This window comes from Ammospiza caudacuta, chromosome 5 (genome assembly GCF_027887145.1).
Source record: "Ammospiza caudacuta isolate bAmmCau1 chromosome 5, bAmmCau1.pri, whole genome shotgun sequence".
Taxonomy (NCBI): domain Eukaryota; kingdom Metazoa; phylum Chordata; class Aves; order Passeriformes; family Passerellidae; genus Ammospiza; species Ammospiza caudacuta.
The window spans coordinates 72,333,795-72,346,958 of record NC_080597.1 but is presented as its reverse complement, the minus strand read 5'-3'; the positions used below and the strand labels follow the sequence as shown (position 1 = coordinate 72,346,958).

General features: G+C 43.2%; 1 protein-coding gene across 7 annotated transcripts in view; it reads left to right on the top strand.

Annotated features, from left to right (window-relative positions):
- Positions 1–13,164, top strand: part of CELF2 (CUGBP Elav-like family member 2) — a 548,030-nt gene that overhangs the window by 438,671 nt on the left and 96,195 nt on the right. For all 7 annotated transcript variants that reach the window (XM_058804601.1, XM_058804598.1, XM_058804596.1 and 4 more), the window contains one exon: positions 10,063–10,145. In XM_058804601.1, coding sequence (XP_058660584.1) covers positions 10,063–10,145 — 83 coding nt within the window. The remainder of the gene's footprint in view (positions 1–10,062; positions 10,146–13,164) is intronic.

Sequence of the window (13,164 nt, the reverse complement as noted above, 5' to 3'; positions counted from 1 at the left end):
CAACAGGACTGGATAAACTGCAACTTTAAAAAAATGCATTGTGTTATCATTAATTCATAATTGTATTGATATGTTTCTAAAAACAAGGTATGACAAAAGACATTTTTATTGGCAATACCTGCCATGCTGGGATGTTCATAGAATCACCACAGGCCTTAAAGATCATCTCGTTCCAACCACCCTGTCATGGGCAGGGACACCTTCCACTAGACCAGGTTGCTCAAACTCTATCCAGCCTGGCCTTGAACACTTCCAGGGATCCACAGTTTCTCTGAGCAAGCTGTTCCTCTGTCTCACTGCCCACACAGTAAAGAATTTCTTCCTCATACCCTACAGAAACCTGCCCTCGTTCAGTTTGAAGCCATTCTCCCTTGTCCTGTCACTACACGCCCTTGTCAAAGCCCCTCTCCAGCCATATCTTGGTCCTCTTTGGGTGCTAGGAGGTGCTATAAGGTCTCTGATTCTGTTTCTGTAAAAAAAAAAAAGAGGAGAAAACCTAATTCCTGTGTTCTTGCTATGAAAAACCTCATCTAGTGTGTGAAATTTGCCAGTGACTGAGAGCTGGTTCCCAACTGATGGGTGCAACAATAAAACAGTAATTTAACTGATGTTGTCTGCTAGAGTTAAATAAGCTTGCAATATATTTCTGGGGAAGTTAAGCTGTGTTGGGAGGGTTGTTGTCAGAAGGCTGCTAAATTCCTTCATTGCCATTTCACAGAATCACAAGCTGGCAGAGGTCAGAAAGAACCTCTGGGATTCATCTTATCCAAGCCCAGCTCAAAGCAGGGTCATCCACAAGTTTCACAGAGGTTTCTCAGATCTGTGTCCAGGCAGGATTTTAATATCTCCAGGGATGGAGAGAGTCCACAACCTGTTTGGACAAACCATGCCAGTGTTTGATCACCTTTAGAATAAAAGTGTCGTTCCTTATTTTTAAATGGAATTTCCTGTATTTTAATTGGTGGCCATGGCCTCCTGTCCTGTCATTGGACCACTTAGAGGGCTTCTATCTTCCTCCAATGTTTTCTTCTCCAGGGTGAGCAGTCCCAGCTCTCTCAGTTGCTTTTCATATGAGAGATGCTCCAGATCCTTCCTCATCTTCATGGTCCTTCACAAGACAGCCTCCAGTATGTCCACATCTTTTTACTGGGAAAAAAGAAGAAGATCCAGAACCCCATATATGCCTCAGCAGGGCTGAACAGAGGGCAAGGATCACCTCCACTGACCTGCTCTGCCATGATGCCTTTGGCATTTAACCAGTAAAGACAATTTCCAGCACAGAACATAGTTTTTTCATAGGGAAAGTTTATAAATTGCAAATAACTCTCAAAGATTTGATTCTTTTGAAGGGATAGTTTTATGGTAAAGCTCTTCTATTCTGAATATTTTTCCCTACAGAGTTGCCTCCTAGTTGAACTTGGACTCAAGTGGCTTCTCAGGAGTCACAGTGCAATTAGAGGTTTCATCAGAGCAGTGATCTGGAAGTCTTATCAGGAAAAGCCAGTTTTCAGTCATCTTTCTCAAGCATCCAAGTGAAAGAAAAAATAGAAGGAAATCCAGGACTATAAGACATGTGTGCTGGGAAGTTTGATTTGCTTCTACTGAGTGCCAGGGTGGGAGACAATGGAGCTTTTGAAATGACATCAGGGAAAGAAATGTCTCTGCCTATGTTAATTTATGTAAACATGATCTTTGTAGAGTCTTTTTGAACTGAGATACAGTGTCACAGCAGTTTGCTGCTGCAATAAGGGATTAAATCTTAATTTTGTGTTTCCATTTTTTTACGCATCTGTTCTCTGAGCCCTCTCCCTCTACTGCATCCAAAGATGTATTTAGCAGATGGTCAGACTTAGGGGTTCACTTGTACAAAGGACATGTTAGTTCATTTTAAAGCCAGTAAACTCAAGTCAGTAATTGTTACCTGGCCAAAGAAAAGGGAAACAATAACCATCTGCTATGAAGAAAAGAATAAGACTTTATTTGAGGGAAGAAGTGGATTAAGGAGCATTAGTGCAAGAATAAGAAGGAAAAGAAGAAAGAAAGATGAAGGGGAAACTACAAGAAGGCAGAAAAAGAAATACATAATTATTTGTACTTTCATTTTTTTGTTTTTTCGTTTTGATGCCTCCCCAATTTCAAGATTTCTTTCTTTCTATAATGTATATACATAGTGGCTATTCAACTATTCAACTATTCAAGTGACTATTCAGCTATTTCATTCAAGTTTTTTTAAAAATTCTTGTATTTTGTGTATATTCTTTCCTATATTTTACAAGTGGCAAGTGCAGTAACTTCCCATGGGACACCCCTCACAGAGCTAGAGGCTGGAATGCCATTTCCCCACCCTCTCCCACTGCTGTCCTACTTACTTGAGAATTTCTTGTCCAAAAGCAGTTTTTATTGTAACCCATATGGACTGATGTGTAAGATCCCAATTACTCTCCACCCCTGAGATCTAGAAAAGTGAACAGACCAACCATGGGCTCAGCAGGAGGCACTGAGCTGCAGCTTTGGTTTTCCCACTGGTGTTGGTTGCCTGACTGCCATCCATCTCCATGGCTCTCCCTAGGGATTTGCACTGGGTGGGTGCTTGGATGGGCTGGCAAAGGAGGAACATTCCAGGCCAGGCCACATGTAGATCAGGATGTTGATACAGTGCTGATGTGCAGGTTCAGTGCCACTGACTGCTTAGCTCTATCTTCACAGCCCTTCCAGAGTTTGTGTTTCAATGTCTCTCATCCACTGCTCAGCCCAGACCAGTGAAGCTCAGCTTCCATCCCAGCACGCAGGGATGGTTTCTTTAGAGACAGATTAGTTTGTAATGACATAAAATTGCCTTGATGCTATAAACCTGACTTGTGTGTATTTATTTACCCTGCCACCTTGTATAGAATATAATTCTGCATCTGCTTTTTTTTTTTTTTACTCCTTTATCACGGTCTAGTGAGATATCATATGAGTGTTGCCAAGCTGCAGGTGTGGAAGTTGGCCCCTTGCTTCAGAAGTAAAACAGAGAGTTCCAGCATGCTGGCCATTCACTTCCCAGTCATTAGACTGGCAGCAGGAGAGTTCAGGAATTTGCAAAAGCTGTCATTGTCCTGTACGAAAAATTGTACATTGAAATCCTTCAGATACTTGTACAGCTATTAGCCATTTAAAACTGTTTAATGTAAGTGGCTTATTTCAGAGAGCAAGAAAAGTAGATTCTGGCAATTTTGCCCTTGATATCTTTTCTATCTGTGTCGCACTTTAGTCAAAATTTACATAATAATGGGTAGGGAAGTGTTGTGGGACATGAACCAGTGCATATTAGTTCTTAGTTGCTTTCCCAAAAGGCTTGAAAATGCAGCAAATTTAATCTAGGTCGAAAAAAGAAAAAAAAAAAGAAAAAGAAAGGAAAAAAAAAAGAAAAAAAGCCAAGAAAAAATAAGCCAAAAAACAAAACACTTCCATTTCGTAGGCAGGGGACATCTATAGAGAGCATTTGTATTCACAAGGGTACGGGAATGACAGAGTGCGACTCCTCCAAAAGAGCTCCCCGGTGCAGCTGAAGGCTGACAGCAAACCAGGACTTGTGGCCAATTAACAGAAAGGCCGTCATAACTTGCAAGGCTTGGAGAGAAAAAATTGAGCTCCGTGGGATCATTTTTCAGTGGCCATTTACGGGGCTGTTCCCAGCCTGCAGCATTTGTGCTTTAATGCGAGCGGTGCAACGCGGGGCACTCCGGGGCTGGGGCACTGCCACCCTGGATGCTGCAACCAGGAGGGAAAATAGAGCACAGGGTGGAATTTGGCACGTCCCAGCTGTGAATCCTTCTCACATGTGAGCCCTTGCCTACATTCAGCTAATGTATTAATATTAGAAGTGGCATTGCTATAATATGTGCTGTCATTAGAGTGGCAGTGCGATTTCCTGGCTGGTGACAGGACTGGTAATACGGTTTCCATCAGGGTGCCAATTATATCAAACTATTAGCAAACCTGAGCTAATTGGGAGGCGGCATCATTAGAGGTTGGTTTCTGCTGTATTCGGCAATTCTAGCAGGGATGGCTTCGGGAGTGAATCCTTTGCATCGTGCTCTCCCATGACTCCATAGGCTATAGAGCATGAGACTGGTGCAGGTAGGAATCAAATCACATCCCTGCCTTAGCCACCTTCTTCTGATAAGCAGAGTTTCAAAAATAGTAGGATTTTTATCTCTGATTGTCTTTGTCAGGAATGTCTATATTTGCTATTCAGACAGTTCATGGTTTTCTATGGTTTTGTAGGGAACCACCCAGTCAAAATCTCTAAGACTGAAACACCTCTCCTAATACTAGACCAGCATCTTCAGTGCAGGTTAGCTAATTGCACTAACATCCGTAGCACAGAAGAAATGCCTGGCAAGGCTCCCACTGCACTGCATAAAATGTAAACAAAGTGAAAAGTCTCATTGCCCAACCACACACCTGAATGCTTTGTAGCAATAGGTCTTCTCAGTGGCTTTAGTGGAAAAGAGATTTTAATTTCTTCATTGGCTTTTGGAAAATGACATTACAGGTCATGGTGTGTTTGGTTGGAAATCGTGCTGTTCAGGCAGCTTTTTGTGATGTACAGAGCAGGTGTATTCCAGAGCTCAGGTGGATGGCTGGAATGCAGGAGACCTTGTTAAAGGCTGCCCTGTATTAGTGCAGTGTTTAAATTTTGGTGGTGGATGAGTGAATATTGAAATCAGGAGAGAAACATTTGGAGTGGGGGAAAAAAACAAGAAAAAGAAATTCTCCTGAACTTAAACTAGCTTGAACTGTGCTGGATTGACAAGAAGCTACTGTCCCCATTGAGATTCCAGGCTTGTATGAAGCCAGCACCTGTTCTGCTTGCAAATGCACACACAAAAGTGAGCTTCATTCACAGAAAGAAAGAAACATAGCAGGACTTCACTCATTTAGCCTTCCAGGGCCTTCAATCCCTTGATCTGTCAGCCCCTTAGAATTCAAACGCAGCCTTTAAAGGAATTTTCAATTCACAACATGATGACTTTGTTGATGTCCTGAATGTGAATGTATTTTGAATTGAATTTGTCTGCCAGTATTCCATTACTCACTAAAAGAATACAGAGTTCAATCATCAGATAATCATTATAGCTGTTTTGAAGTGTTTATTTTATTAGTCTAGAAGGTAAAGCAAATTTCATACTTTTAAGTTGTTGCAGGCTATGCAGGCACCCTGATAAGCTCTTGTATTTCTATACCCCATGGTTAGGGTTCAGGTACTGGCAGCAGGTGATAATATGCAAGCACAGGAGAGATCCAAACTGACAAATTTTGACAGTTGAAAACTAAAGAAACTAAGGGCTTTTTTTTTTTCCTCCTCTATCTTTTCTCTTTTAATTCCCAAAAGTTAAATTTTCAGGCCTCAGGGATTGCAGAATATTTTTCTTCAAGCAAATCAAAACCTCAGAGCATCTTGTGAAGTGTGTTTTAATTCCTGTCCACATCCAAAGGGTTATTTTCTCGTATAGATGCACATGTGTAATTCCTGGTAACTTTAACAGGAATTGTTTATTCAGTTTAGGGAGCTGTAAAAGACTTTTTCTCACCCGAAGCAAGATGGAGGTGTCCGTATTCGCTCAGGCATGAAATCCTGGCTGAGAGATTAAGCCTCTTACACAGATCCCAGTGCTGTTAAATGCCAACAAGGACTGTGTAAGCCACATCTTCGAGTGGGGGAGAGCTTCCCTTTGTTAGTTATTCAAAATTAGGAATGTAAACTGCTCTCGCGGCATAATTAGTCTGTGTTTGAATTGGGAGAAAGTGACAAAAATAATGGCATGGCAGAGCTCCTGGAGATGCACAGAGCTGGATCTTGCAGCCTAACAAAGCCATGACTGCTCTGCTGGGAGGGAAATTTGGGTCATAGAGCAGAAGTCACACAGGAGGAGAAGCCCTATTGCATGGGGTCACTAACAGCTCTTTGAAAAAATTATCTTGCTTACAGGAGGAATGGCATGTCTTGAAATTTCATGGCGAAAACTGCAATTTGTCATAGCTCCACAAAGTCCTCCAGAAACCCAGGTTCATTGCCAGCATACAACCATGGCTACTGCGGGGTGAAAGTCCTCACCACTTGATCTTTTTCCCATTCCTCACTTCTAAATGATGGCTTCAGTGAACCCATGGCTTGATTCCCCTGTAATCCATTGCTGCCATCTTTGACAGTGACTCACGTAGAGCTGTTTCTAGCCATACATGAGGCTGTTTGTCCCTGTCACTGTCTTGCTAAACAGGTTTCTGTGGAAATTAAATAAATAAAATTTCTACCAGTGGTGCTAATTGGTGCCTTTGGCAGCCTGAGCAAGGGCTTGTGAATTGAATGTGTCATGGAGAATTGAATGTGTCAACTCTCTCCCAATGGCTGGGACCTTGAGGTCTTTCTCTGGCACTAAATTTCCTTTGAAAAAAGAAAAAAAGAGGAAGAGGGGGGAGGGGGGAAAAAAGAGAGAGAGAGTGAAAACAAGCTGAAGTAAGGGATCTTTTCCCTTTTTTTAATGAGGTGTTGAAGTTGAACATTGTCGCGTCCACACTGCAGCATTTGCTCATCAGATGCCTTAAGAAGTGGGGCGCTGTTTTCTGCTGTTGTTTCTCAGGCATCCCATTTGCTGCCATTAAACTCTGAGCAGCATGGAGTGGCAGGTTTTATTCAGTCTGTTCAAGCATCTGGCAGGATAGCCATGAAGTTGTTGCCGATGTCCTTAAGGGACTGTAGGGATCTGCATGATTCATTCAGTATTTTTTTCAAGGTACAAAGAAGAAATGCCTTACGCTGTAGTAAATACTGTTCCAAGTAGAGCACAACCAGCTTAACAGAGCGTGGGAGATTTGCTGCTCTGGAGGCACTGACTGGCAGGATGAGCTCCTTTCCTGTGGGCAAGAATACACTAACCCAAGTGGAGCTAAAATGGGCTCTATTTCAGGCTGTTGAGGACTGGCAGAACCATGTCCACAAACCAACTCACCTTTTAAGTTGTCCTGATTAGGGCAGGGGAAGGTTATCACTGCCAGGCCCTGAGTTATTTGGATGTAAGAAAAGTCTAGTTGCGGTTCAAGCTGCTGTCGAGTTTGTTGGTGATGAAACAAAGATTATATGTGCATGGGGCCTGAAGGGAAGGGTTGTATTTTTTCATTTTCTTTCAGTAGGAAACATACATTTCTGTTCCAGCTGGGCCACTTGTTTGTCTTTGGCAATATCACATTTTCTTTAGTAAAATGGAGGAAGGAGCATCGTTGCCTCTTTGCCTTTCAGCAGGGGACAGCTACCAGTCCTAAAGCACAGATTAGCCTTGTCCTATTACACAGGCATCTTCCCCTCCAATATTCCTGCAGAAAAAAAACTGAATTAGGTACTGAACCAAAAGGATTTTACACTGGAGGCATCTTCAGTGCAACTTGTGTAACATGGCTGCAGCACCTCTGGAAAATCCATAGGCTCAGCTACAGTATTTCCTTGGGGAAACATGGACTATTGCCTTTTCTGGTTCTTCTCTGTTGTCTTGTTTTCTTTTTTGAGTCCAGCCCTGACCTCTGTAGCAGATACCCTCAAATTCAGGTATCCACAAGTGGGGGTCCATGTCCTCCTCAAACCACAGCAAACCAGCTGTTGTTGTGGGGTTTGTTTTATTTCAGAAGATATGAGCCAAATGCATCCTGAGGAAAATTTTATCCATTTGCATTTTCAGATGTGTCAGTCTGTGAGCACAGAAGTCTTTATTTTTGTCAAGGTCTGATGACCTGCCTGAAACATCTGCACGTTTCCCATTAAGCTACTGTTTCTTCCAGCCCTCATTCACAGAAACATTTTTCTCTCCTGAGCTATTACTTCCCAAAAATGACTAGTTAAAGGGTATTTCACAGCATATTCATCTTTCAAGTGCAGTTCTTTCAAGTAGTGCCAAGAATGATAAACCAATAGATTTCAAATTTCTCCTTATCAGAATGAACCCCCTGAGCTGAAATCTAAAATGAAACTCTTTGGGCCCATGGAAAAGGACATGGCAATTGCAAAGTTGTGATTACAGCTTGATATTTTCCCCTCTGAATCCTCTCTCCTGATTAAAAAGCCTTATATTAAAAAGCTAACAGACCAAACAAAGAAACAATAGGAGATAGACTTGGAGCTGGCTGACAGGATAGAAAAATATTGCAATATTGTCTCAAAATCACACTCTTAAATGTCACAAACTTGGATATTTTTCTCATTTTCATCTGGGGTAAAATAATTCGGATTTTCAGAATTTTCCAGTGAAACAGAAGGTTTAGAAACACTTACAGGAAACATAAACCATAACAGGCTGTCCCTGTCTCTAGCACACATCCCTGCGAACAATGTCCCGCTTACTGAAATAATTATTAAACCGTCTCCATCGTAAAGTGTGAAATTTTAAAGAACCTGTTGGCAGTATGAAAAATGTTTCTCTCAGCTGTGTTAAGTCTAGGCATTACCTGCCTGCTCATGTTTTGCTGTGGCTGCAAGTGATTTTATGTATTAGGAATAAACTTGCTATGCTCCAGCTGGCAATCCATGTTCACCTTTGCTTGTTACCCAGGTAATGGTTGTCACTGGCCTGGCTGCAGAGCCAGAGGGAACATTCCCAATGCCATGCACAGCTTGACCAAGCAAGGGGCAGTGCAGGGCCATTCTGGATTCAGCCCTTCCTTCCAAAGTGGGCCACCTCCACATGGCTGATTCCAGTGTCTGCTGCGGGCTGCTGTGCACACCTTCTGATTGTGTCCTTTGCCACTCCGGGGATGCTGCAGGGTTGAACACAAGCAGGAATGTCAGGTGGGCTGGGATGTTTCACCTTGGCCAACATTAGGGAGCTGATACAAGCTTTGCTCACTGCCTGAAGCACAGATTATTTTATCTGTGTCATGCTCCAAGGGAGCACCAAGACTCATGAGCTGGGGTTTCTTTTGTTTACTGATTGGTTTTGACATTTCTCTGGAGTTGTAACAAATCTCTAACTGTGATTAAGAGAACAGGATTGTTTTCTGATTCATCAGTAAGACCTGCATCATCCTTGGGTTCATGTGAAGTAGATTTTTACTTTTTACCCAGCCAGCATTGCCCAGAATGTTTTCCCCTCTCCCCACAGCACCAAACACCCCATCTGCAGCAAACATCTCATCTGTCAAGGAGCAGACTTCATTGCTGTGGGGCATTACAGGCAAGCCCTGGTCCTTGCTTTTTGTCCCCTGCCTGTGACATTAGAGCTCTTCCCTGAGGCTGTGCCTGTGAGCCCTGGCCTCACCCTGGGGCTGGTTGAGCTGCCTGGGCTGCGTGTGCTGCAGCAAAAGCTGCTTTACATGTTTGCAGTGGACAAAGGGACAGCAACCCATGTTTGGTCCCACACACCACCTGGCTGGACCATGCTGTCAAAAGGGAAACCACAGAATTAAGGCAACTAAAACCACCTGTTTCACTGAAAATTGAGCAGATGCAGGGAGAGCAGAGCCTCCCTTAATGCTGTCAGCCATCAGCAGCCTCCACTATGCCAGCAGTGGTGAGTTCACCTGTAGCTTGTTTTTCATTCTTGAAACTGAGATGAGTGTTCCACCTCCAGTCCTGCCTGGTTTCACAGAAATGGGGGAACCGACCTTAGCTCTTTTGTATAAGGCCCTTTAAATAAGGTCCTGCTTTAGCCTGATTTTCTGCTTGGGATGTAACAATGAATTCCTGCTGCTTGAGCCTGCCATGTTGCTTATATTCAAAGTATAATGGGGAGCCTTCAGAAAAATATAACCTTATTTACAATGTACAAAGCCAATTGGATTTTGGTTAACAATTTCTAAGTGATTACAGTTCACTAACAATGCAGGTGTGCTATAGATGCAATGCACAGGGGGGGACTTTTTATTTTAAATCATACAAGCTTTCTTTTATTCATGTCATTCAGGCGCCTCAGGATAATTCACATTTCCAGCTTTCATAATGTGTTGTTCAACCACTGTTTTTTTCTCCCTGCCTATTGTACTCTCACAAATCATACTCACTAATTTCTGAAAGCTTTTCATTTCTCTCTATAGGTTGTTGTTTCGTAACATTTTATACAAGAAAAGCTGCTCTTGAGGCACAGAATGCACTGCACAATATTAAAACTTTACCTGGGGTGAGTACATTTACTTTTTGATCCTAATTATTTTATTGCCAGAAGAATAGCCCTTTTGCTCTTGATGCTGCTTAGTGCCCCAAATGATCTTGATCTCTGCAAGGAGGGTGGCTAAGCTGATGCTCTGCCCTGTGTTGGTGCCAGTCCTGTAGCAATGGCATCATGTCCAAAGGCAGCTGCTGTTCTCTACCAAATCCTTTGGCTGGAAAAGGTACTGATTCCTGCTGAGTAGAGACAGTGGCCAAAGTGCAATGTGGATCTTTTTTAAAATTTATTTAAGGGGGAGGGAGGGAGGAGAGAAAACATATGGCAGAAAAACACTGCACCACTGGAGCTTCATGTTTGAAAAGGGAGAGAAGAGGAAAAGACAAAACACAGCCAAAGTTTGTTAAATGCAGCCTTTATCCACATGGTTTCTAAACAACCTGAATGCACTGGCTGCACATCTCAGGGTGTTGGGGAGTGTGGTACCCCATAGCTGCTTGCACAGGGTCATCCTGTCTCCTGACATCACCTCTCCTCACCACCTGCTCCCACTGGAACCAGCATTCAGAACAGTTGTGGTTGTGTTGTACAAACTGTATCTTGCATTTTCCTATGGTATTTTATATTTAAATTACAGGGCTAGAGAGAAGTGTATCACTGGTAATTGCATGTCTAAACTCTGAAATCTTCTAGTACCACCATTTTCATTTTTTCTGCTGTATTCTTTGAGGATAGAAGTGAAAAAAATTATAAAGAATGGAGGTATATTCCCTCTTGATGTAGGAGAAGTGTTCAAGTATATGTTTGTAATGTCTGGTTACAGACATGAAAATAAATAAATACACTGTGTAAATAAATAGAGCATTACCTGGACTGACAGTTATATGGCCAATATCTCCTTTAGTTCCTATGTGTTGTATGTGAAATTGGATACTCTGTGTTTGAAAAATTATATCTGGCTGGTTCACTTTATGCAAGTGATTTCCTGGTAGGGAAGCCACCTCATGTGCCATGGAAATGGCCAGCACAGAACGGTGCTGTCACGGGACAGTTACCTGTGAGCCCTGCTAAAGGTAAAATGGGAATCCTCTGTCATTTGCAGTGAAAATGCTGGGAATGGTGGTAGGAAATCTGCAAAGGTAGGAAAACAGGAGTGTTGGGGAAGATGAAACAAGAAAGCCTTATAAATATGATTGTCTGGCAAAAGATTTTGAAAATATAGAAACTATAAGTGAGATTGAAATGAAAGCAAGCTTTGAGATACCTCAGTTACTGAACAACTCGAAAACAATGGTGTGGCCAGCTGAAGGTAATCCCCTTTGGATGAAACAACACCCTCTGCTTGCAGACAGGTCCTAGGGTCAGAGCAGACCCTACTAGCTTGGCAGAAGGGCCCAAAGAGTAGTTTTTAGGGTTTAAAATGTAACACAGTATGGTAATGTAATGATTCTTATAGGCTGTATGTAAATGCTATAGGATTTGTATATTGTAGTAGATTGGTTAGTGAGAATTAGAATATTCAACACAGAAGAAGATTTATTGTATTGTAACAGGAACCTCGCTCTCTTACCCTTTTGCTCTCTTACCCTTTTACTCTATTGCCCTTTCACTCTCTCACCCTCTCATCCTCTCTGCCCCTCTCTTCTCTCGGGCCTGCTCCGAGCTGTGTCTGGCAGCTCCCAGCAGGGCCCTGCACCCAGGCCCTTTGCAATAAACCACGAGTTCCACCACCTGGCTGCAGAGATCTCTCATCTCTGTCTGTCCTGACCATCCTACCCCCCGACACTCCTACACAGGAGAAAAGTTGTGGCACTTCAAGTGATGTTTTCCAGCAATTGGCCCTTGCAAGGGACAGTACCAAGGCTTTACAGGCCTCCCAGTGGGAGTCTCAGCACTTTAGGGTGTAGAGGATGGGTGTGCCATCCTCAAGAGAGAAAGGAAGGCTCTGAGGGACAATTCCCTTTGAGACCCCTTTGGAGCTCAGCTGAACCTCAGCACCCCCTGTCTCTGCAGCCCCAGTTGTTGCTTCCCATCCCCACTGCCAGAAAATGCCGAGCCCTTGGATGAGAGCTCTCCGACCCCATTCAATGTTGCACCTAAACCAACTCACTGAGTGATTGTTCTCCATCATCCTTTCAGTCAAATGGCTGTGTGCACTGGCTGAGTGGGATGGAGGTGATTCCAAGCTGCTGGAGCAGCACCCTGCCCAGATATAGCATCCCCCAAGCTCTACCACAAGATCTACTCGTCACCCCCCCAGGAAGTAGACAGGGTCTGTTTAGACTCATACAATCACAGAGTCATAAGGGGTGGAAAAGACTCCAAGATTTGGAAAAGGCATACAACATATGACTAAAAACCACAATGTCAGTTAAATCACAGCACTAAGTGCCACACCCAGTTGTTTTGGTTTTTTTGAACACTTCTAAGCATGATGACTCCACCACTTCCCTGGGCAGCCAAGGCTTGACCACCCTTTTAGTGAAGAAGTTCATCCTGATGTCCAACCTGAACCTCCCCTGGTGCAGCTTGAGGACGTGTCTTCTCATCCTGCTGCCTGGGGGCAGAGCCTTACCCCCACCTGGCTACACCCTCCTGTCAGGGAGTTGTGGAGACTGAAAAGGTCCCCCCTGAGCCTCCTTTTCTTCAGGCTAAACAAACCAAGTTCCCCCAGCTGCCTTTACTTTTCTTTGTTCTTCCCTGAGTCCCCCAGGCTGCTTGCTGTGTTTTGAGAGATGTTATTTATCCCAGTGGGTGACTCAGAGGGGCAGTTTCACTCTCTGGCTTCCTCACATACAGGTGGCAAAGCTGGCTCAGCTCTGCATTGCATCTTACCTGAGCAGAGCATCATTTTCTCCCCAACTTTTGCACAGCTAATGAACAGGCAGTAGTTAAAGATGCTAGTGTACCTTTTGATGTTATTTTAAAATAAGGTTGAAATATTTTTTTTTCCCTAAAGCCCTCTCTAGCTCTTTGTCATTTAAAAATTATCTAAGCTGTTTTTTCCTGTCCTGACTGTGAGGTTACAAAGTTT